Source organism: Labrus mixtus, chromosome 10 (genome assembly GCF_963584025.1).
Source record: "Labrus mixtus chromosome 10, fLabMix1.1, whole genome shotgun sequence".
Taxonomy (NCBI): domain Eukaryota; kingdom Metazoa; phylum Chordata; class Actinopteri; order Labriformes; family Labridae; genus Labrus; species Labrus mixtus.
In genome coordinates, this window is record NC_083621.1 from 22,751,595 (window position 1) to 22,775,355 (window position 23,761).

Sequence of the window (23,761 nt, forward strand, 5' to 3'; positions counted from 1 at the left end):
GTGAGTGTGACTGTGCATGAGCTGTCAGAGCTCTGCTACCAGTCTCTACATGCAGGAATTCCTCCTGTGTCCCTCCTCCTCGTCTCATTCCTCCTCTTCTCAGACTTTTCCTTCCCATTCTTCCCCCCTTTTTCTCACTCATCTCTTTTACATATCCCTCTTTCTCTAGGGTGATGTGCTGAATCTTGTCCGGATAAATTCCTTCTCTGTGGCAGAAACCCAGGAAACAAATCTTTCCAGAAGGCCTTGACTTCTCTGTTTGACACCCACTTTTTCAGACACACAGCACCAGGTTTCTCATTTAGCGGTTGTGTCTTGCACCAACTTGTTCAATGTCTTCTGATTTTTTTTACTTTTCACAATACTGAAATTGTAACATTAGTCATCAGCTGTGATGTTTCTGGGAATAAAAGAGTGTTATCATTACATATAAGGAGCATAAATAGAAACATGTAACCTACGCTTATGACCAAATCAACGTCTCTTAAAAGGCCTTGTAATAATTGTAACACACTGAGCCACAGTGGTCGGTCGTCTCTCAACCGGAAGCTCAGGAGTTCAATCCCTAGCACCTGCAGCCAACAAGTCCAATGTCTCCTTGGAAAAGACACTTAACCCCAAATTGCATCATCCCAGATGATACAGCAAAAGGCAACCAGTCACACTTACATTCACACCTACGGTCAATTAAGAGTCACCAGTTAACCTAACGAGCATGTCTTTGAACCTTGGGATTAAGATGGAGTACCCGGAGAGAACCCACGCATGCACAGGGAGAACATGCACGCTAACTCCTGTCACATGGGGATTCAAACCAGGAACAACAAACAAATAATTGAATAACTAAGTCAAATGTAAAAGTGAAAAAAAAAAAGCTTTAGTTGATGATTTGTGATCCCATGTGAACACAGAAACAGAAGGACCTTGGATTTCTGGAACCATGCAGGCCTGGAAGCTGACTGGCTCATGTGATAACACTGATGTGTCAACAAGCCCAATAAACTCCTCAGTTGACTTCAATTCACCATTGTTGGCTCCCCTCTCTCCTTCTCAGTAATGTGTGTGTGTGTGTGTGTGTGTGTGTGTGTGTGTGTGTGTGTGTGTGTGTGTGTGTGTGTGTGTGTGTGTGTGTGTGAGAGAGAGAGAGAGAGAGATAGAGAGAGAGAGAGACATGGACAGGACAGACTGAGAGAGTGAGACCGACACACAGTGAAAGACTGACCATTGTGCATTTAGCAGGATGCGGTGAATGTTTTAAACACATGTTTGTATGACTCACACACACACACACACACACACACACACACACACACACACACACACACACACACACACACACACACACACACACAAGCAAACAGAACAGAGCACTGACACATTTTATAATTCTTTGGAACAGCATATGTGTTTGAAATGGGTTAATTATTCTGCAACATCACACAATAATTAGTCACGCTCTTTTATGATCCATGATGACAATTTCCAAGTTGTATTTACTCCAAATGACACAACTCCACTTCCACAGCTTCTGTCATTGGGGAAGGTAACATACAGTTTTTTGGTGTTAACTCACTGTCAGGGGGGCGTCCAGACTTTTTTAATTATTAGGTTGGAGCAGGAATTGGAGAAGGTTCCCCCCCCAGGACTGATGGTTAGTCCTGCAGAAATGAGGGGGGGCAGTGGGAGTGTTCCGGTGGTGGAGCTGAGACAGGTAGGGGGGAGCCAGGTTATGGAGGGCTTTATAGGTGATAATAAGGACTTTAAAGTGGATATGCTAGGGAATGGGGTGATCTCGGGTGAGGGAGTGTGTGAGAAGACGAGCAGCAGAATTCTGGGTATATTGTAGTTTCTTGGGTGTTTTGGATGATGAACCGTAGATAAGACTGTTGCAGTAGTCCCGTCTGGAAATGACAAATGAACTGGAGTGGCCCACCAGGGGGCACTGACTTATGCAATGGTGGCATGATGTTTGTGGAAATGCAAATTAATTTAAGTTTTTCACCCTTTCTATCCCCACTAATGATGTGTACTAGTATGTAACACAATTAGGATACAAATCTTCTTAGCTTGATTTTTTAGGGACTCAAAAACAAAGATGTCCAAGGTCAAAATTTAAAGTACTTGCAAACATGCAAACAGTAACATGCAAACTCTTGTGAGCTGTCTTACATGCAAAAATACATTTATTGGCATTTAAATCCATTGCAAGTTAGACAGTGTGCACAAGGTGTCCTTGAGCAGAGCAAAGTATTTATTTACAACTGAAAGAACTACCATTAGCCAGTTGAAAACAGCCAGAATAGTTCATATGTACTTACATCTTATTAGGAAATTTTCTAATCATAGATTTAGATTTTGGGGTGGCACATGGGGTGGCAAATCAGAAGGGGGGCACATACCACCTCTGGCTGCCCTTCTGGACACGCCCCTGCTTACTGACTCTGCTTTTGAAAGCGGTTAGTTGGACTGAAAGCTCCAGTTAGAAATTATGAGTGACTTGACCCAAAGCACAAGAATTTGATCTTTCCAGTGTGTGGGATTGGCAGTGCTGACTGCGATAGCTAGCTGTCCATCACCCTGAAATATTGCTGTGGATAGATATCCTCTGCTTGTCCTGGGTTATCTTTTTGTCCTCAGAGACCTCTGTTGAAATTGTGAGAGCTAAGCAGTTCTAAAGTTAACAGTTTCATTAATGCCCCACATTCCTCCCACCTCCTACCACTGGCACTTGTTTATCGTCTTACCTCATCCTCCCTCCATTTCCTCTGGAGGAAGTCGTTTTTTCACTGCAGAGAGAAAAATATCTTACCATAAAAATCCAGCATACTAACCTTATGCCAAGTAAGACATTGAAAGAAACGAGTCAGAACTATTAAAGGCGTTCGAGGATGTACCATCACATCCTGTGTTTGTGAACAGGTTTGACCTCCACTCCGGTACAGCACATTCATGTTGGAGAGAGGAGTGGGAGAAAGGAATGCTTGTCCTCCACTGTTGATGTTTTTTGCAGTCTTTCAGAACACAAGTGACGTCTTTGCCTTTCATCCAGGCAAATCAAGCTCCCTCATTGTTATAGATCACCTCACACTCCTCACATAACTCTACATTCAGGGCGTTTTGAAATCCTGAACAATATCTGTGGCATTTATCATCAGAGTGAAGGCTGCATATCATCTCCCAAATCACACTGTCTATTAGAAAGCCATGTCTTTGTTTATAAAAATCTGAGTACTACAACAGATTTAGATACTGTCATCCTTATTATAAAAGAATGACATTCATGAAGTTCATAAGAAAACCTTACTTTCTGAGTTGCTGCATGTAATGGGTCTATGGGTGTATGAGGAAAGGTGTGCAAAGGCTTAAAGCTCAGCAGTAAGTGTGTGCGTTAAGTAGGAAAGGCGACACGTTTGTATAAATTTGTGTGTCGGTGTGAGTGTCCTCAGGCAGGTCCTTCAGAAAACAATGCACTCCCTCTATAGACCACACCCATCTAAAAGCCCCCCCCCCCAACCCTGCTCATGTTGGCCCATTTGACCTTATTTGGTCGTGTCTGCAGCTCAGCTGATGATTGGTTGAGGAGCAGAAACATGGTGATGTAGACGCTCACCTGTGCAGGTTTGCACTATCTCACACGGGCGCAGCAGATGAAAACAACAGACAGGAAATAGGAACAAAAAGTTACAACCATAGATGTTGGAGATCAATCATATTTCTACAGATTTAACTGTTTATTAGAATGATGTTGAAATATAGAGATAGCACTGTAATATTCATACACTGTGTGTGACAAAATACAAATCAGAAACATTTAGAAGTGGACCATGGTCATTTGGCTGGACCTTCATAAGAACTCTGATTATGAACACATTTCCTCTTTATGCATTGACCTAAGTGGGACTTTTGTATAAAAATGTCATTAAATTTATGCAATGACTCATTATGTATCCTAATGAAACATTTTTCCAGATCTCAGGCACCCCACTTTGACCAGACATGCTGACCATAAAATCCCAGTTCTGCAAAAGCACACATAATATAATAACAAATAACACCATGTGTGTACCTTTGTTTCTTCTGTAGCTGCTAGCTCTGTAAACAATATGAAACTAAGGACTCAAGACGATTAACAGGGAAATACGTGCAGGAAGTAGCTTATCAGTCGGACCTTATCACCTAGAAAAACATGTATTTGCGTCTCCTAAGCCACAAGCTTCATGTTCTTGCAGACAATACTTCATGACCATAAACACCTTTGTGGTTATGATGGTACATTTCATTCATGCAGCAATTATCAGGTTTTTATGGGTTTTATGATGCACTTCTCTTTTTTGTGTGGTTTTGGGCTTCATTGTGGTTATGAACAGCTTGGTTTCCACAAAAGGAGATCTGACATAATCATGTGGTGTATAAATAGAAGAAAGTAAACATTAACTTCTGACATATCGTAGTATAATTAGTGCTCAATTGAACTATTCCCACAACACAGAGAAAGAGCACCCTCTGGCTTACACACAACACAAAGCATGAGAAGGAGAGGTTAAGATTTTATTTATGTGACAAACATGTTTATTACACAGACACAGTACACTTTCTACTCATGCATCATGGATTGGTATCACAGCGCTTTAACTATCTCCTCCTTCACTCTGAGGACTCTCCTGCAGACTCCAGGTCCAAAAGTATGGCTCTACAAGGAACAGAAAAGAGTAAGCGGTTAATATACCTGACACATTGCCTTAAACAAAAATCGCACTTGAACCTTTCCTCAGATCTCAGCAGGGTAATTGACTAAAAACTAAACATCCTAATCACTTGAGTCTTTTCTCTGTGTTTAAAAAGGACAGGACACTACGAGGAGCTGTAATAAAACTTATTTTCAAGCTCCAAATAAAACGGCTCACCTTCATTTTCTTTTCTCCTTTGGTAAACTGTTAATCTGTTATCTCCAAAGATGGGATTCTGCTGAGTCCTGAGGAGTGCCTCAGAGCTTTTTGCAGTGTGCTTACACTGCTCCAAGGCTTAAGGGTCAGTTCTTTTGTTTGTCCTTTTCATGCCCAGAATAAAAGATTTTTTTTACTGAATGCCGGTCAATCCCTCCCATTTTCACTACCATCAATTTTCACGTGCCACACCAAACAGTAAATTGCAAACAACATGTTGCTTTGTCTTTCTGAGGATGATTTGTTGTTCATTTGGTGCATAAAGGGATGGAAAGTACGATCGTGAGTCTGTGTACTGTGTTTTATTTTGAAATTGACAGGACGCTCTGTGCGTTTCCTTGTCTGACTTCTTGTCCAGTTTGTTCTTTTCTGTCCAGCTTGACACATGCTGGCACTGATGGAGTATGTGGAAATTGGGGGTATAGTTTGTTATGTTTCCTGCCATCTCTTAATGATGATGTTCTATCAATGTTCTAGTCCACTGGTTCCCAACCTGGGGTCTGGGTCGGAGGTTTTTCTCCAAGACGACATGATGGTAAATGATTGTCCCACCTCAAAACATGTCCCATGCTCTCCTTAGATCATTCTCAGCTTCTCACCTTTGTTCCTCCGTCAGATCAAACTCAGACAGTGTTCGCTTTGCGAGTGTGGGTGTTGCAGACAGACAGAAGGCTGCAGACAGCTGAACCAGCGCCACGGCCCTCTTTGTGGAGCCCTCACTGTGACACGCTGACAGGAATTCCTCCAACAGGCCCGTTCTGAAGAATCAAACATCAGGAAACACACAGTTACAGTCAGCTTGATTAAAATGAGCATTCATGCTGAATTTAAGATTCATTCTGCTGCAACTATAGAATCAAGAGGCACCGTCCCATTTGTGAAAATGTGACCGAATGTGTTTTTATTTTCTAGCACCAGGGACATGATAACTGTTAAGTTTTGAAGACTCTTGTCAGGACAGGTTGGAATAGCTGGAGCCAAAAAAACATCAACAATTTAACTTTTACTACTGTAATAACCAGTTAGAGAATCTAGGTCATGGGATATTCCTCCAGATGGTGTCCACTTTAAGTGATATTTGGATAAGGTGTGTTTCCTTTGTGTGTTAAATTGTTAACATGTCAAAAAGCAGAGCTCCTTAGTCACTTTAAGTCCTATAATGTGATAAATGTTAAATATTGAATCCAGGAAACTGATCAATTTCTTTTGTTTGTAGGTTGGGCAGACTTACGCTGGAACTCTGTTCTTGGATTTGAAGAGCTGCAGCATCTCCCTGCAGAACAAAACAGAGAGGAGGAGAATTCAGATGCATTACATTTTAACGTCATTTGGCAGTGAGCACTCGTGGAGTCGGACTGCAGTAAAAGCTCTCCTGTTAATGGACTGGCAGACACACAGATGTAGGACTGTCTCTCGTACCAGGCCTGTTGGGTCTTGTTGGCTCGCAGCAGCAGGGAGGTGATGTTTGAGAGAGAGGAGGAGCTCCACTCCAGGCTTTTGTTTCCTCTATCTCCAGCAAACACACTTTTTACATCCAGAGCACATGCTGCAAAAGACTCCTGAACCTGCAGACGCACACAAACACACATATACTGTAAACTCCATCTATGCTTTACCATCTCCAAATGGCTGTGAGCTGATGAAGTTCCCTGAGGATTGTGATTGCAATCATCATGCACAGTCTTTACTCACCTCAGGACTGTGTGTGTCTCTGGCCATCAGGTTGAGCAGCTCCTCCACAAGATCAGATTTATTATCATGACCCAGAGAGCAGATATCTGCAAAAACAGGGGGGAGGGGGGGGGAAAGTACAACACTCTTTAGTGTCTGTGTTTGAGGAAAAAGCTCTGACATTTTCCCAGTGTAATCATTATGAGATATACTGTCGCTTATGTTGCATTTTTTTTTCAGAGTTGATCTAGATTTTGTATTGATTGTGATTCACCACACAGGACATGTACTGCTGTCATTAGATTCTTATCACACTATCTATAAACTCACCTTTCCATATAACAGGCAGCAAGTCCAGACGGCCGTCAGTGTCCAGAGCCTGCATCAAGTCCCTAAGTCCCTGAGTGTTCGGGTAATACACCTACAAACACAGGACGTAAAAGGAAAATGACATTTTTTTTGTTAGAAATTTAAAGTTCACCATCATTTGGGGAGAATTATTGACTGAAAAATCAATCGAAAATGTTAGAGCAAGATTGTGCAATCTATTGCAAGGGAACTAAGAGAATCATCGTGAAAAATAATTACAGTCCAAGAGCTAAATTATATATATATATATATATATATATATATTTTTTTTTTTTTTTTTTTTTTTCTTTTAAAGAGCTAAATTAAAGGAGCAATATGTAACTCTGACACCTAGTGTTTAAAATGGGTACTGCAGTCCAAATTCAAGACATTGGAAAGAGCTGTCTGCCCCTGCCCCCTCCTCCCTAGAGTTGATGTGCACGCAGGTTGCCATGTTGCCGATGCTGAATCTTCAGTGTTTAGCCAGCTCTGCATTGGTCTTGAAACCTTTCTGCATTCTAACCTCTCTCCATCTAATTGAAAAATGCAGAAGTTTTTGAGGTCTGGTAGAATCAGTTCTATCTGAACCAGTTTACTTCCATCACTGCAACACCTGTGGGCTTGCCCTGATAACTGGTCTTGTATCTGGAAAACCGAGGGGTGTCCAAAACGGCCATGTGGCTCGAGGTGAATTCCCTGGATAATATCCTGCTGAGTTCTCACATCAGCTCACTCAGACTTGCTGCGTAAAAAATACTAGGGGGTCGACAGGAGATACTCCGGGTGACGTCCAGGTGAAAAATTTGGCTGTTTGCGTTCACACATACTGCTCCAATCAGGAGTTTTTCAGGAGTTTTCTGTAAGTGTGAAGGCCCTGTAAGGGAATATCTGTCTACCAGAAAATGACCCTCGATGAAGCGTTCTTTATTACAACATGATGTTACAGAGCGTAAAGCAAAGGTGTGCGTGAGGGTGTAACTTCAGTGTGATGGAAAGGTCTCCACCATGGTGACCTGAAAAATACCTTGTTTAGTGTTGAGAGCTGTACAGAAAGACACTTTTTGATGATGACTCTTTTAGGTATGCACTTTGCTAACCAAGCTAGCCCTTAGCATTTTCAAATACCTCACTCCCCTCCATCTCTATCACCTGCTTGTTTAAAAGATTTGTTGGTCCATAGAGAAAGAACAAAACAAGAAGTCGATGGCCATTAAGCCAAACTTTAACAGTAAGAGGTTGCTATGTTCACTTCTTATATCGATGAATAGACACTTCACTTTTCTACAATGTCTGTTATTGCTTCATTATTAGAAGATGTCTAAGTACTAGCTTTATTGATTTATGATATCAGACAGTACTGACCGAGGGAACGAGCCGTCTGTACCACTTCATCACCACGTCAATGTGCTCCATCATACACAGCAGACTGAAGAAGCTACCACTGTGGAGGAGAGCGAATAACTCCAGTTACAAAGAGCAAAACATGTTGTATTTCATCCACATAACCAAATCAAAGCACCAGATTTCAGAAGTCAGTTCAAGTTGAGGCTCATCAACAAACGCTCAACATTCCCCCATGATTTCAGAATTGTTATCAGCCACCTCGCATGTGTTTTTACCTTGCGTTATGTCTGTACTTACTAGAAATAACTTCTGTAGGGATCTCGCAAAAGCCTCCAGTTCTCACCCACTTCCAGCAGACTCTGGATCTTATAAGCCAGCTCCAGATCTTTGATTTCCACACACTGTAACAGGAAGAGAGAAAAACATATGTAAACCTGCTCCAAATTCACTATGAAACATTCTAAATACAATTATCTGTGATAAATATTTATAGCAAACAAGTCTCTAAAAACACTTACTGTTCTCATTGCATTTGAGAAGAAATGAGCTAGAAGGAAAAAAAAGACAAAGTCAGTGTTAAAAGCCAAATCTCATTGGATCACTTTGTTATTCTGATAATAATAATAATAATAGTACTGATTTAACAAGTGAAAAGTGTCTTTTTATTGATATTATATAATGAATTTAAAAAGACCCTTTTAAAAAGACTAATGTGGATGGTACCCTGCTCAAGCACGTTAGAGCCCCAAAGTCCAGCTTGTATGACTATGTGAGTGTTTCCTTGGCCATTGCCATTTGGAAGAGGTTTGCTTCGGCACGATACAGTTGCTCATTCACGAGCACATGCAGGGGAATGCAACCAGGACATGACGTATAATCGATCCCTGTTTTGCATAGTCAAGAAATCCAGGATTGTAAAAAAATAAGAGGGTCGTCTCTGACAAAATGACTAAAAATAAGCCACAAAGTTAGTAAAGTTGCAGTCATGTTCTCTGCGTTGTTCTACGTGGTTAGAGAAAACAATCTGGGGCACATTGTGCTGCAGCAATTTACAGGATAACTGGACCTAGTGTGAGAGCGCCCTAAGAGCTTTCTAAAAGTTTTCTAAAAGTTGTAGTGGGAGCCAAACAATGAGATAACAGCATTACTACATCACACCACGCACTGTTTTCTGCTTGACTTGTTCAGTTTTCATATCAGCAAACATATTCGTGGCACTGTAAAACACATAAAGCACAACATACCGTCATCAGGGTCCCGGCAGGTGAAGCTGGTTCCTGCCAGCTCTGACATCACTTCCTGGAAAATGTCACTGTTGGCCGGGCGAGAGGCTAGAGCGAAAAGAAAACCACTTAACACAGCTCCGTACACAAACAACAGCAGCAAACACCACACCTGTACTGATCTAATGTGATATGACACCAAAAGGATGTGTACCTCCTTTGAAAAAGACTGCAAGGATGTGGTCAAAGGAGGCCAGGCTGGGGGCTGAAGACACAAAAACAGACCCAGGGGTTTTAAACAGAACAATATCATCATCCACAAACTGACAGTCGTGTCAGTCAATGTCAACAGTCATGTGTGTGAAGATGTGTGTGTGTGTGTTTCACCTATGCCCAAAGCTTTCATCTCATTTAGAGTGTGTATTGATTGTGTTTTGGCCAAAAAGCCACATCGTCTCAGAGCTTTGAGAACACTGTTGAAGGTCAGCAGGTTGGGCTGAACTTTCTGTTGACTCATCTGGTTCAAGAGCTCCTGCAGAAGAAGAAAGAAGCACAGTCAACCAACCAACATTTATAACTTTTTAATGAAAAACTATTTTCCTCTGTCGCCCCCCAGTGGTGGAAGGAACTATCAAACTCTGATCGAGTCCCTTTGCACCTTCAAGAAAAAGCTAAAGACGCAGCTGTGACCTTAATGATATTAAGGTTTTATTAAATCAATTATTTAATAAATCAATACTGATTTATATATTCAATCAAATAAAAAAGTAACAATCATTCATAATGCTGTCCTCATGGCTCATCAGCCGTCTTTTTCACATTTTTTACCAACATAGATAAAACCCCAAAGTGTTCTACAATAATCAAATCATTTCTTTAACAGTCTGTTCAGTTCTGTATTCATTGTGTGATGAACTCTTCTATTTTATTTTGTGCATATTGGGGCCCATAAACATGAAAAGAAGGATACTGAAGTTAAAATATGACATTTTAAAATCAAACATTGTACAGCATCGATAACTCATTCCTGAAAACATGAAAAGGTTTCTTGTTATGATTAAATGAATCACTACGTTCTTCAGAACTGATCTAAAGTACAATGAGCGAAACACTGAAAACGGGCTTACAATGACGACATCCCATCTCTCGTTGTATTTATCTCGGACCTCTGGAGCTGCTGAGATCAGGGCGTTGAAGATGTGGACGTCGGCTGCAGAGAGAAAGAGGGCTGATAAGTCATTGGCTCCCACTACACTCACACACATATCAACAAGAATGCTTAAAGAGCCAGTTGTATAAAGACGGGTTGTTACACTCTGGCAACCTCTTGTGATAATATAAAGTTAACAATGAGTTTGAGAGCAACATAAAAGTTAAATCACTAAAGACACAATGTTCATAAAATGTAAAATAAAATGATTTACTGCTCTGCTTCGGCACAGCATCAGTCTTTCTGTCTTTTGATTCTGTACAGCACAGTATTTGTGACTTAAAATTAATTTTGAATCCTGATCAAATGAAGCTCATGATGATTACTAAATCAAAGGAAAAGCCACTAATCCTGCCTTCTAGTACCCCGTCTCAGGGTGATGTGATTGAGTTTCATATTCAGCAACTTGTACAGAAGTTAAAGCTGCAGCTGGGTGCTCATTTTAGAAATAAGTCTTGTATATGCATATTAATCTTCTTAATCCCTTAAAGGTCACATATTATGCAAAATGCACTTTACCAATGGTTTAAACACTAATATGTGTCCCTAGTCTGTCTACAAACCTCCAATTATGAGAAAAGTCTATCCTCTCCGTCTTTTGCCTGCTCCACTTTTCAGAAAATGTGTGCTCAATCAGGCCGTTTTGCAGATTTTCCCTTGATGACATCACAAAGGGGCAGTAACCCCTCCCCCAGGTGGGTGACACTCCCACAGCTAGGTGTTTGTTCTGCCCTCTGAGTCTACCTTTCCAACATAAACAATTGAGCATGGAGCAAGAAAGCCCAAGTCGCATACTTTTTCAGAGAGGGGCGTGGTCAGACACAGATCATTTACATTTAAAGGTACAGACACAGAAACAGCCTGAAATAGAGGGGTGTATAGGAATGATCAAATACAGGATCAGAGTAGATTTATAAGAAGAAACTTCACAGACATGTTTTGAGGAGATCTGAGACTTAGGAGCCAAAGACATTAATAATGATTGCATTCATTATTATTCTTTATTATTACTATAACTTGTGAAATAGGGTCTGCATCCTATAACTAATGAGCTATTTATTTTTCCCAGTTGTGTGTTTGACCTCACCTGTGAGTCTGTTGTTCAGCAGGTCTGTGTATGTACTGAAGGCCTTTGTGTAGGCTCCATGCTGAGGAGAGACAAACAAAGGTGTGAATAAATGGTCAAACGAAGGACACATCTTTTTTTTGCTGCAATTCATAAACAATGCAAAAAGCATCCAGCTGTTGTGCTGCATCATTCGTACCTTCACCATGCCTCTGATCAGAGCAGAGTAACACTGTGTGTCTCTCTCTGGCAGAAGGTTAAAGAGTCTCTCTGCATTGTTGTTTTCTCTCCAGATTGACTTCAGGATGTTTGACGCTCGACGGGCCACGCCTTTTTTTCTCTTAGCGTCCTCTGCCCCCTCCTAAAAAAACACACAAAGACATAAAAAGTTAAAAAAAACACACGGGCATATGTTAAAGCTGATAGATGATGAAGGTCTACCTGCAGCCCTCTTTTGTGTGACTCACCACGTCCTCCGTCTCTGGTCCTTCGTCCTCGACAGGATCTTTGTCACAGTAGAGACAGATCAGGTCTAACAGGTCATGGGTCGTTTCCATGGACACCGACACGCCTGAAGAAATTTAACAAAAGAGACTCGACTGATGAAGCAGGATCAGAGAAAAGTCCTGAACTACGATCCTTGTGCTTGTTTGTGTGTGAGCTCTCACCAGCTTGCAGGATTTGATCGTACATGTCCACAGCAGCCTTAACTTTCCTCAGGTTGATTCGTTCCTTCAGAGCTTCCTCACTCACTTCCTCCAGACGCAGTGACACAGTCTCTGGCATCAGACACTACAATCACGTGCAATGAAAAGTTTGGTTTGCAAGAAGAATAAAGCTGCAATTGATTTCAACATGACTGTATATTCTGCAGATTCCTATACAGCCTTGCTCAGTATATTTTGTGTGTGGGTTTTCTTACTGGTATATGTGGTTCTGCAAAGTCTTTGGTGAAGAACTTGGGATTACTGTCGACAAAGTACTTGGCTGCAGATCTGCCGGACTCCTGAGCGAGAGTGTACAGCCTCTGAAATATGGGAGAAACAATAATGTGTCAGTTATGAGTTATCCCACAGAGAAGCAAACACTAACATAACTATAAACTAACACTGTTTTGAACAATACAAAACAAAGGGCCACACAAAGCACACAACTATTTGCCATCAGCAAACAGAGTGAGCATAAATTAAAACATCTTCAAATCAGCAGTGTCATGTTGGCAGAAATATTCCTTGGAACAATTGAATTTGAGCCTTTTATTGGCTGATACTGACTACATGACATGTGCGTCCTTTGACATGGTGAATAACAGACATGTTTAGTTTCAGGGTAGAAATAGTGAACAGAATGAATGAATAGATAAGCAGCTAAGGGTTATGTTTTAATTGTTCTCTTCTTACAAACTCCGGGGCGGTCCTGGGAGTGAGGTAAGGATCATCCTGGAACTGATAGGAGTAGGCTGTTGGATCCTGGAATGACAAAAGAAAAGATGGAGGCACATCTGCACCGACAAATCCAAATTTAAACTGATGATGAGATGAAAAGATGTGAAGAAGCTCTCACCCTGCTGACAGTTGCAGTCAGAGCCTCCAGCACTGCCTCCTTGCTCCTGTTCAAGAGGAAATCATTTTACTGTCTCTTTTATGCAAACTTCATCAACTTAATCAAAGTTTTGCATGCACAGTGCTAATGTATACCTACCATGTTTTCTTCCTGGGGATGACAATAGTGTCTGTGGATTCTATAAAATTTAGAGAAAGAAAGTGTGAATATAAGATTAAAGGTAACATATTATGCAAAATACACTTCACAATGTGTTTCTAACATTAATATGTGTCCCTAATCTCAATTATGAGAAAAGTCCATCCTCTCCGTCTTTTGTCTGCTCCACTTTTCAGAAAATATATTCTCAGTCAGGCTGTTTGGAGATTTCCCCTTCATGACATCACAAAGGGCAGTAACCCCTTCCCCAGGTGGGTGACACTCCCACAGCTAGGTGTTTGTTCTGCCCTCTGAGTCTGCCTTCTAACCGTAAACAATAGGACATGGAGCGAGAAAGCCTGAGCCAGCAAAGCCCTTCCAGAGAGGGGGCGTGGTCAGACACAGCTCATTTACATTTAAAGCTACAGACACAGAAACAGCCTGTTCTGAGCAGGGCTGAAATAGAGGGGTTTATAGATCAAATACAGGATCAGAGTGGATTTAGAACAAGAGACCAAACAGACATGTTTTGGGGAGCAGAATATTTGACCTTTAACCCTCGCATACTGTACATTTGAGATGACATGTTGCATCTGATGTCAAACACATCTGCAGTTTTAAGTATCTAACAGCAGGGGGATAGTTTCCCCCTAAAAGTAATCAGATTTCCAAAGATGCCAAAATAAATCAAATCATCTAAAGCAGTGGTTCTCAAGTGGTGGGTCGGGACCCAAAAGTGGGTCGTGTACTGGTATTAGTAGGTCGTGAATGTGTGCCTTGAAGAAAATGGTGACAAGAAGTTAATAAGGGGCTTATAAAACTGTTTCTGTGTTGTGTCACATGTTTCGTAATGTCTGAGGTCCAAACTGCACAATTTATCATTAAACTACTGTGATTTGTTGAAAATGATCAGAAATGTGGGTTTTAGTTATTGATAAAGGAGCTGGTGGTTGGCTTTGACATCACTGACCTAAAGGATCCGGTTGTTTATGCTAAGAAATACAACTTTAAATCTGCTTGTCGACCTTTCAATACTTTTATTTGGGTCAAATACTTTTATTTTAAAGGCGAAGAAGGTTCAAATTTCTTCTTTGAACAACTGGATACTGTTAGTTTTATCACTGTGCTCGGGCTTCCCTCCTACTTAAAGTGTCTACTACATAATTACCTGTAATAGTTTCTGCAGCGTGTTGTCGCAGAGCTGAAGTCCAACCAAAAGTCCTGGAAATAAAGATGTTATGTGATGTTATTAGTACAGCTCAATTAAACCAACAGTATAGCTTTACTGTCTGCAACTTACTGCTGCCAATTTTCATTTAGTATCTTTTAGCCTCAAGTGTGCGATTTCTTCTTTTTTGTCCTAGAAATGTAATTTGATTTCTAGTTATTGCTGCAGCTTCAACAACACATGGTGTTATACTGCTGTGTTATTCTGTGTTGTCACTAGCAGTAAAAAAGGAAGAAAGTAAATGAATACGACAACGTAAATCTCCACATTACAGGCCTATTTATGACTTAACATGTTTGTAGTCTGTCTCAGTATCACACATAGTATCACATTACAGCGTCACATTGTGTGGAAGGATAACTTTGGGTTTACATGACCTCCTGTCAAATGATGCTACCTGCAGCTCTAAGACTCATGCCTATATAAAAACAACATAAAAGCGGACATAATAATACGCAGGTGTAAAAAAACACACGTGTCTTCAACATGTCTTACCTGTTAACCCACAACTGGTCCAGGTTATTGAGCAAAAATCGGCTGTTTCTTTGGATATAATGCCCTACGTGCCTACCGGAGGACGCCATGTTGTTGAACACTGAGGCTCATGGGAGGGAGAAACCATTAGCGTACAGAAAACAGGGGGAGAAATATAATATATATATATTTTTTGCTTTTTTAAGAAATACAACACTTTAATCACGCTTTACAGCATAAACATATCACATTCAAAAACATTTATTTTAAATATATGACATTTATGTAGTTTTTGTTTTTTAAATATCTACCCATCGTTATTTTTGACCCCCCCCCCCCCTGTACTCCTGAACATGATTTGATGGTCCCACGTGTGACACAGGAGCAACTTCGGTGTGCATGTGGTTCAACTTTAACGCCATGAATTTATTAAGATAAACATTGTAAACAAGCCTTCATAATCCTCCAACATGTTGTTTGGAAAAGATGTGCCATGGCGGCATTTGGAGGGCATGTCGTTTGGCATGTACTCTGCTGAAGAGATAAGGTGAGAGAGAAATGTCTTGTTAGCTTTCGCCTCAAATGCTAAGCACGAGTTATAAACAAGCTGCCTACCATTGCTGTTTACTGTAACTAACTCCTTATAGTTTTACTCGGAGTGTCTGTACACAATAATATCTCATGTGTTGCTGAACCATGATTGACTTTACAATCAGTAAACAATCTTTACTGTTTATTCTAGTCAAGCTTTACAATCCAAAGAGTTAACTTGGCAAAACAAGGAGACATATCCTTAGATATAATAAAAAGTATTTCACTAAGGATCTGGGATGCTCACTTGTCTGACACCAGAGCCATAAAGATAACATTTGCATAATTTGAAATACTGAACAAAACTCTCATGATGTAAATCTACGAGCAATTCGCTTCACTTGATGTAAAAATGACTACTTAAATAATGACTAGTATGTTATGACTAGTATGTTATGACTACTTAAATAATGACTAGTATGTTATGACTAGTATGTTATGACTACTTAAATAATGACTAGTATGTTATGACTAGTATGTTATGACTACTTAAATAATGACTAGTATGTTATGACTAGTATGTTATGACTACTTAAATAATGACTAGTATGTTATGACTAGTATGTAATGACTAGTATGTTATGACTAGTATGTAATGACTAGTATGTTATGACTACTTAAATAATGACTAGTATGTTATGACTAGTATGTTATGACTAGTATGTAATGACTAGTATGTAATGACTACTTAAATAATGACTAGTATGTTATGACTAGTATGTTATGACTAGTATGTAATGACTAGTATGTTATGACTACTTAAATAATGACTAGTATGTAATGACTACTTAAATAATGACTAGTATGTTATGACTAGTATTTAATGACTACTTAAATAATGACTAGTATGTAATGACTACTTAAATAATGACTAGTATGTTATGACTAGTATGTTATGACTACTTAAATAATGACTAGTATGTTATGACTAGTATGTAATGACTACTTAAATAATGACTAGTATGTAATGACTAGTATGTTATGACTAGTATGTAATGACTAGTATGTAATGACTACTTAAATAATGACTAGTATGTAATGACTAGTATGTAATGACTACTTAAATAATGACTAGTATGTAATGACTAGTATGTTATGACTAGTATGTAATGACTACTTAAATAATGACTAGTATGTTATGACTAGTATGTAATGACTACTTAAATAATGACTAGTATGTAATGACTAGTATGTTATGACTAGTATGTAATGACTACTTAAATAATGACTAGTATGTTATGACTAGTATGTAATGACTACTTAAATAATGACTAGTATGTAATGACTACTTAAATAATGACTAGTATGTAATGACTAGTATGTTATGACTAGTATGTAATGACTACTTAAATTATGACTAGTATGTAATGACTACTTAAATAATGACTAGTATGTAATGACTAGTATGTTATGACTAGTATGTAATGACTACTTAAATAATGACTAGTATGTAATGACTAGTATGTAATGACTAGTATGTAATGACTACTTAAATAATGACTAGTATGTAATGACTAGTATGTAATGACTACTTAAATAATGACTAGTATGTAATGACTAGTATGTTATGACTAGTATGTTATGACTAGTATGTAATGACTACTTAAATAATGAGTAGTATGTAATGACTACTTAAATAATGACTAGTATGTTATGACTACTTAAATAATGACTAGTATGTAATGACTAGTATGTTATGACTAGTATGTAATGACTAGTATGTAATGACTACTTAAATAATGACTAGTATGTAATGACTACTTAAATAATGACTAGTATGTAATGACTAGTATGTAATGACTACTTAAATAATGACTAGTATGTAATGACTAGTATGTAATGACTACTTAAATAATGACTAGTATGTAATGACTACTTAAATAATGACTAGTATGTAATGACTAGTATGTAATGACTACTTAAATAATGACTAGTATGTAATGACTACTTAAATAATGACTAGTATGTAATGACTAGTATGTAATGACTAGTATGTTATGACTAGTATGTAATGACTAGTATGTTATGACTACTTAAATAATGACTAGTATGTAATGACTAGTATGTAATGACTAGTATGTAATGACTAGTATGTTATGACTACTTAAATAATGACTAGTATGTTATGACTAGTATGTAATGACTAGTATGTTATGACTAGTATGTAATGACTAGTATGTTATGACTACTTAAATAATGACTAGTATGTAATGACTAGTATGTAATGACTAGTATGTAATGACTAGTATGTAATGACTACTTAAATAATGACTAGTATGTAATGACTAGTATGTAATGACTACTTAAATAATGACTAGTATGTAATGACTAGTATGTTATGACTACTTAAATAATGACTAGTATGTAATGACTAGTATGTAATGACTACTTAAATAATGACTAGTATGTAATGACTAGTATGTAATGACTACTTAAATAATGACTAGTATGTAATGACTAGTATGTAATGACTACTTAAATAATGACTAGTAAGTAATGACTAGTATGTAATGACTAGTATGTTATGACTACTTAAATAATGACTAGTATGTTAAGACTAGTATGTAATGACTACTTAAATAATGACTAGTATGTAATGACTAGTATGTAATGACTACTTAAATAATGACTAGTATGTAATGACTAGTATGTAATGACTAGTATGTAATGACTAGTATGTTATGACTACTTAAATAATGACTAGTATGTTATGACTAGTATGTAATGACTACTTAAATAATGACTAGTATGTAATGACTAGTATGTAATGACTAGTATGTAATGACTACTTAAATAATGACTAGTATGTAATGACTAGTATGTTATGACTAGTATGTAATGACTACTTAAATAATGACTAGTATGTAATGACTAGTATGTTATGACTAGTATGTAATGACTACTTAAATAATGACTAGTATGTAATGACTACTTAAATAATGACTAGTATGTAATGACTACTTAAATAATGACTAGTATGTAATGACTAGTATGTTATGACTAGTATGTAATGACTACTTAAATAATGACTAGTATGTAATGACTAGTATGTTATGACTAGTATGTAATGACTACTTAAATAATGACTAGTATGTAATGACTAGTATGTAATGACTACTTAAATAATGACTAGTATGTAATGACTAGTATGTTATGACTAGTATGTAATGACTACTTAAATAATGACTAGTATGTAATGACTAGTATGTTATGACTAGTATGTAATGACTACTTAAATAATGACTAGTATGTAATGACTAGTATGTTATGACTAGTATGTAATGACTACTTAAATAATGACTAGTATGTTATGACTAGTATGTAATGACTACTTAAATAATGACTAGTATGTAATGACTACTTAAATAATGACTAGTATGTAATGACTAGTATGTTATGACTAGTATGTAATGACTACTTAAATAATGACTAGTATGTAATGACTAGTATGTTATGACTAGTATGTAATGACTACTTAAATAATGACTAGTATGTAATGACTAGTATGTAATGACTACTTAAATAATGACTAGTATGTAATGACTAGTATGTTATGACTAGTATGTAATGACTACTTAAATAATGACTAGTATGTAATGACTACTTAAATAATGACTAGTATGTAATGACTAGTATGTTATGACTACTTAAATAATGACTAGTATGTAATGACTAGTATGTTATGACTAGTATGTTATGACTAGTATGTAATGACTACTTAAATAATGACTAGTATGTAATGACTACTTAAATAATGACTAGTATGTAATGACTAGTATGTAATGACTACTTAAATAATGACTAGTATGTAATGACTAGTATGTAATGCCTAGTATGTAATGACTACTTAAATAATGACTAGTATGTAATGACTACTTAAATAATGACTAGTATGTAATGACTAGTATGTAATGACTAGTATGTAATGACTAGTATGTAATGACTACTTAAATAATGACTAGTATGTAATGACTAGTATGTTATGACTAGTATGTAATGACTAGTATGTTATGACTACTTAAATAATGACTAGTATGTAATGACTAGTATGTAATGACTAGTATGTTATGACTACTTAAATAATGACTAGTATGTTATGACTAGTATGTAATGACTAGTATGTTATGACTAGTATGTAATGACTAGTATGTTATGACTACTTAAATAATGACTAGTATGTTATGACTAGTATGTAATGACTAGTATGTTATGACTACTTAAATAATGACTAGTATGTAATGACTAGTATGTAATGACTAGTATGTAATGACTACTTAAATAATGACTAGTATGTAATGACTAGTATGTAATGACTACTTAAATAATGACTAGTATGTAATGACTAGTATGTAATGACTAGTATGTTATGACTACTTAAATAATGACTAGTATGTAATGACTAGTATGTAATGACTACTTAAATAATGACTAGTATGTAATGACTAGTATGTAATGACTAGTATGTAATGACTACTTAAATAATGACTAGTATGTAATGACTACTTAAATAATGACTAGTATGTAATGACTAGTATGTAATGACTAGTATGTAATGACTAGTATGTAATGACTACTTAAATAATGACTAGTATGTAATGACTAGTATGTTATGACTAGTATGTAATGACTAGTATGTTATGACTACTTAAATAATGACTAGTATGTAATGACTAGTATGTAATGACTAGTATGTAATGACTACTTAAATAATGACTAGTATGTAATGACTACTTAAATAATGACTAGTATGTAATGACTAGTATGTTATGACTACTTAAATAATGACTAGTATGTAATGACTAGTATGTTATGACTAGTATGTTATGACTAGTATGTAATGACTACTTAAATAATGACTAGTATGTAATGACTACTTAAATAATGACTAGTATGTAATGACTAGTATGTAATGACTACTTAAATAATGACTAGTATGTAATGACTAGTATGTAATGACTAGTATGTAATGACTACTTAAATAATGACTAGTATGTAATGACTACTTAAATAATGACTAGTATGTAATGACTAGTATGTAATGACTAGTATGTAATGACTAGTATGTAATGACTACTTAAATAATGACTAGTATGTAATGACTAGTATGTTATGACTAGTATGTAATGACTAGTATGTTATGACTACTTAAATAATGACTAGTATGTAATGACTAGTATGTAATGACTAGTATGTTATGACTACTTAAATAATGACTAGTATGTTATGACTAGTATGTAATGACTAGTATGTTATGACTAGTATGTAATGACTAGTATGTTATGACTACTTAAATAATGACTAGTATGTTATGACTAGTATGTAATGACTAGTATGTTATGACTACTTAAATAATGACTAGTATGTAATGACTAGTATGTAATGACTAGTATGTAATGACTACTTAAATAATGACTAGTATGTAATGACTAGTATGTAATGACTACTTAAATAATGACTAGTATGTAATGACTAGTATGTAATGACTAGTATGTTATGACTACTTAAATAATGACTAGTATGTAATGACTAGTATGTAATGACTACTTAAATAATGACTAGTATGTAATGACTAGTATGTAATGACTACTTAAATAATGACTAGTATGTAATGACTAGTATGTAATGACTACTTAAATAATGACTAGTATGTAATGACTAGTATGTAATGACTAGTATGTTATGACTACTTAAATAATGACTAGTATGTTAAGACTAGTATGTAATGACTACTTAAATAATGACTAGTATGTAATGACTAGTATGTTATGACTACTTAAATAATGACTAGTATGTAATGACTAGTATGTAATGACTACTTAAATAATGACTAGTATGTTATGACTAGTATGTAATGACTACTTAAATAATGACTAGTATGTTATGACTACTTAAATAATGACTAGTATGTTATGACTAGTATGTTATGACTACTTAAATAATGACTAGTATGTAATGACTAGTATGTAATGACTACTTAAATAATGACTAGTATGTAATGACTAGTATGTAATGACTAGTCACATTTTAGAAGCAGTTAAATCCTAATCACAATTATTTTTGACTGATACTGAAAACACGATTATCAATCATGATTACTCATTGATTTTAAACCACCTGCACCAAATGCATTCATCAAACTTACACATGCTGATCACTTAGGAAAATAAATGAAAATGATATACAACAACAAACACTTTGAACCAATTACCTCAAACGATAAAACCTACGGACAGAACAAGTGCAACATTGCAGCACTATAGTCGTTTATTCTCCATAAACTGGCTGGACCAGTTGAGAATCACTGTCGATGCTGCTCGTCAATCTTTCAATTGGGTCAATACTTTTATTTTAAAGGCAAAGAACGTACAAATTTCTTCATCGAATAACTGGATACTGATAATTTAATCTCTGCTCTCGAGCTCAACCATTAAGATTTCCTCCTACTTCAAGTGTATACTACATAATTACTTGACATTTACAACAATTATAATGACCTTTTGGAAACCAAAATATGTAATTGGAATTGAAACTTAATTAATAGCCCGTCCCTAGTTAGTATGCTAATCCTTTTTTCCTCCTCATCTCTTGTCCAGGAAGTTGAGCGTGAAGACGATCACTAGTTCCAGGTTCCTGGATGCTGTAGGGAACGTGGCCCCTAACAGTCTGTACGATCTGGCCCTCGGCCCAGTAGACAGCAAAGAGGTACATCCTTACTGAGATAACATTACGTATAATCTTTGTGATCTAAAGTAGAGTAAGGATACATCTAAAATGATTTTGTTCTCGACTTGTAACTGTACATTTGCTGAGATGGAACATACCAAGTACTTATTTCCTTTTTGTGATTGTATTCATCAGGTGTGTTCAACATGCTGCCAGGACTTCAACAACTGTCCAGGACACTTCGGACATGTCGAGCTACCTCTTCCTGTGTACAACCCGCTGTTGTTTGATGTAAGCATGGCCACAAATACACCACATTATGTCAGTTTATTTTAGGGCTGGGAGGGTTGAAGGGGGAGTGGCTAGCCAGTTAGGGCACAATCACACTAGCAAAGTTTTCCCGTACCATGCTTAAGCACGATTGTCCCCCCTCCCAATTCCCCCATTGGCCTGCACTCACACTGCTCCAGGACTAACCAGGCCTGAGCACGGCTACCTCTTGTACATAACGTAATAATACAAAACATGCATGGCTTTACGTAATTATGAAGCGTGCTCAGTTAACAGGATGGGTGGACTCGAAAATAAAAGAGACTTGTGGTCGAGTCCACGTCCTCACATCGGAGAACAACACAGAGAACATGACAGCTATTTTACTGACTTTGTGGCTTTTTTGAGTCATTTTAGTCAGATATACAGCCATAAAACTCCGGGGTTTTCTGGATAATGAAGGCTGTCAACAATGTGTACCCGTGATTGTGCTCGTGCATGAGCTGTACCGTGTCGATGCTTAGTGTGAGTGCGCCCTTAGTGGTTAAGATGAACACATATATTTTGCCCATTATCCCATTGCCCTTTTTTTTTTTTTGTTAGAATTATTATAAGTGATAATTACCTATGTGACGTGGATTTGAGGGGTTGTCATGGATACGGCAAAGTCTTACAAATCGTCACTGACTGAATCTTTCTGCTTGAATCCATTTTGATGTGTATTTATCAGTTTCCCTTCATCTCCCTCACTAGAAACTCTACCTGTTGATTCGTGGTTCCTGTCTCTCGTGTCACATGTTGACCTGCACCCGAGCTGCCATCCACCTGGTGCTGCAGCAGCTCAAGTTGTTGGACCATGGAGCCATGCAGGAGGTCTACCGAATAGAACAAGTTCTCAACCAGGTGGGTTCACACTCTCTGTGGTAACAAGAGTAAGATAGAGCATGTGTTTTTACAAAGTGAACTACTACACCTGCTCCATCTGAAAAGTGTCATGGCATAAAAAAAAATGGGGGGGGTCGTGAATTT

At 37.3% G+C, this 23,761-nt stretch overlaps 2 protein-coding genes across 3 annotated transcripts in view; one reads left to right on the forward strand and one right to left on the reverse strand.

Moving 5' to 3' along the window:
• Window positions 1–4,534: 4,534 nt before the first annotated feature.
• ptcd3 (pentatricopeptide repeat domain 3) lies at window positions 4,535–15,351 on the reverse strand. The gene is made up of 23 exons (XM_061048791.1): window positions 15,230–15,351; window positions 14,675–14,727; window positions 13,507–13,546; window positions 13,369–13,414; window positions 13,206–13,274; window positions 12,728–12,832; window positions 12,474–12,597; window positions 12,273–12,376; window positions 12,005–12,166; window positions 11,827–11,887; window positions 10,657–10,739; window positions 9,917–10,061; window positions 9,744–9,794; window positions 9,551–9,637; window positions 8,825–8,853; window positions 8,604–8,707; window positions 8,325–8,403; window positions 6,945–7,035; window positions 6,636–6,721; window positions 6,363–6,508; window positions 6,175–6,216; window positions 5,543–5,701; window positions 4,535–4,690 (listed from the first exon to the last, which is right to left on the reverse strand). The coding sequence occupies exons 1-23, from the start codon at window positions 15,316–15,318 to the stop codon at window positions 4,645–4,647; spliced, it is 2,001 nt and encodes a 666-aa protein (XP_060904774.1). The 5' UTR covers window positions 15,319–15,351; the 3' UTR covers window positions 4,535–4,644.
• A 213-nt stretch (window positions 15,352–15,564) lies between these two features.
• Window positions 15,565–23,761, forward strand: part of polr1a (RNA polymerase I subunit A) — a 33,074-nt gene continuing 24,877 nt past the window's right edge. The window contains exons 1-4 of one of the 2 annotated variants that reach the window (XM_061048793.1): window positions 15,565–15,755; window positions 22,393–22,501; window positions 22,658–22,753; window positions 23,486–23,635. In XM_061048793.1, coding sequence (XP_060904776.1) covers window positions 15,679–15,755; window positions 22,393–22,501; window positions 22,658–22,753; window positions 23,486–23,635 — 432 coding nt within the window. In that variant the 5' untranslated portion in view covers window positions 15,565–15,678. The remainder of the gene's footprint in view (window positions 15,756–22,392; window positions 22,502–22,657; window positions 22,754–23,485; window positions 23,636–23,761) is intronic. The other variant, XM_061048792.1, reaches the window with a different exon arrangement.

Coding starts and splice junctions, on each gene's coding strand:
- ptcd3 (XM_061048791.1), bottom strand. CDS start 15,318: ATGGCGTCCTCCGGTAGGCACGTAGGGCATTATATCCAAAGAAACAGC. Junction 8,854..9,550: donor CTGCCGGGACCCTGATGACG/GTATGTTGTGCT, acceptor TTTTCCTTCTAG/CTCATTTCTTCTCAAATGCA. Junction 6,217..6,362: donor AACAAGACCCAACAGGCCTG/GTACGAGAGACA, acceptor TTTGTTCTGCAG/GGAGATGCTGCAGCTCTTCA.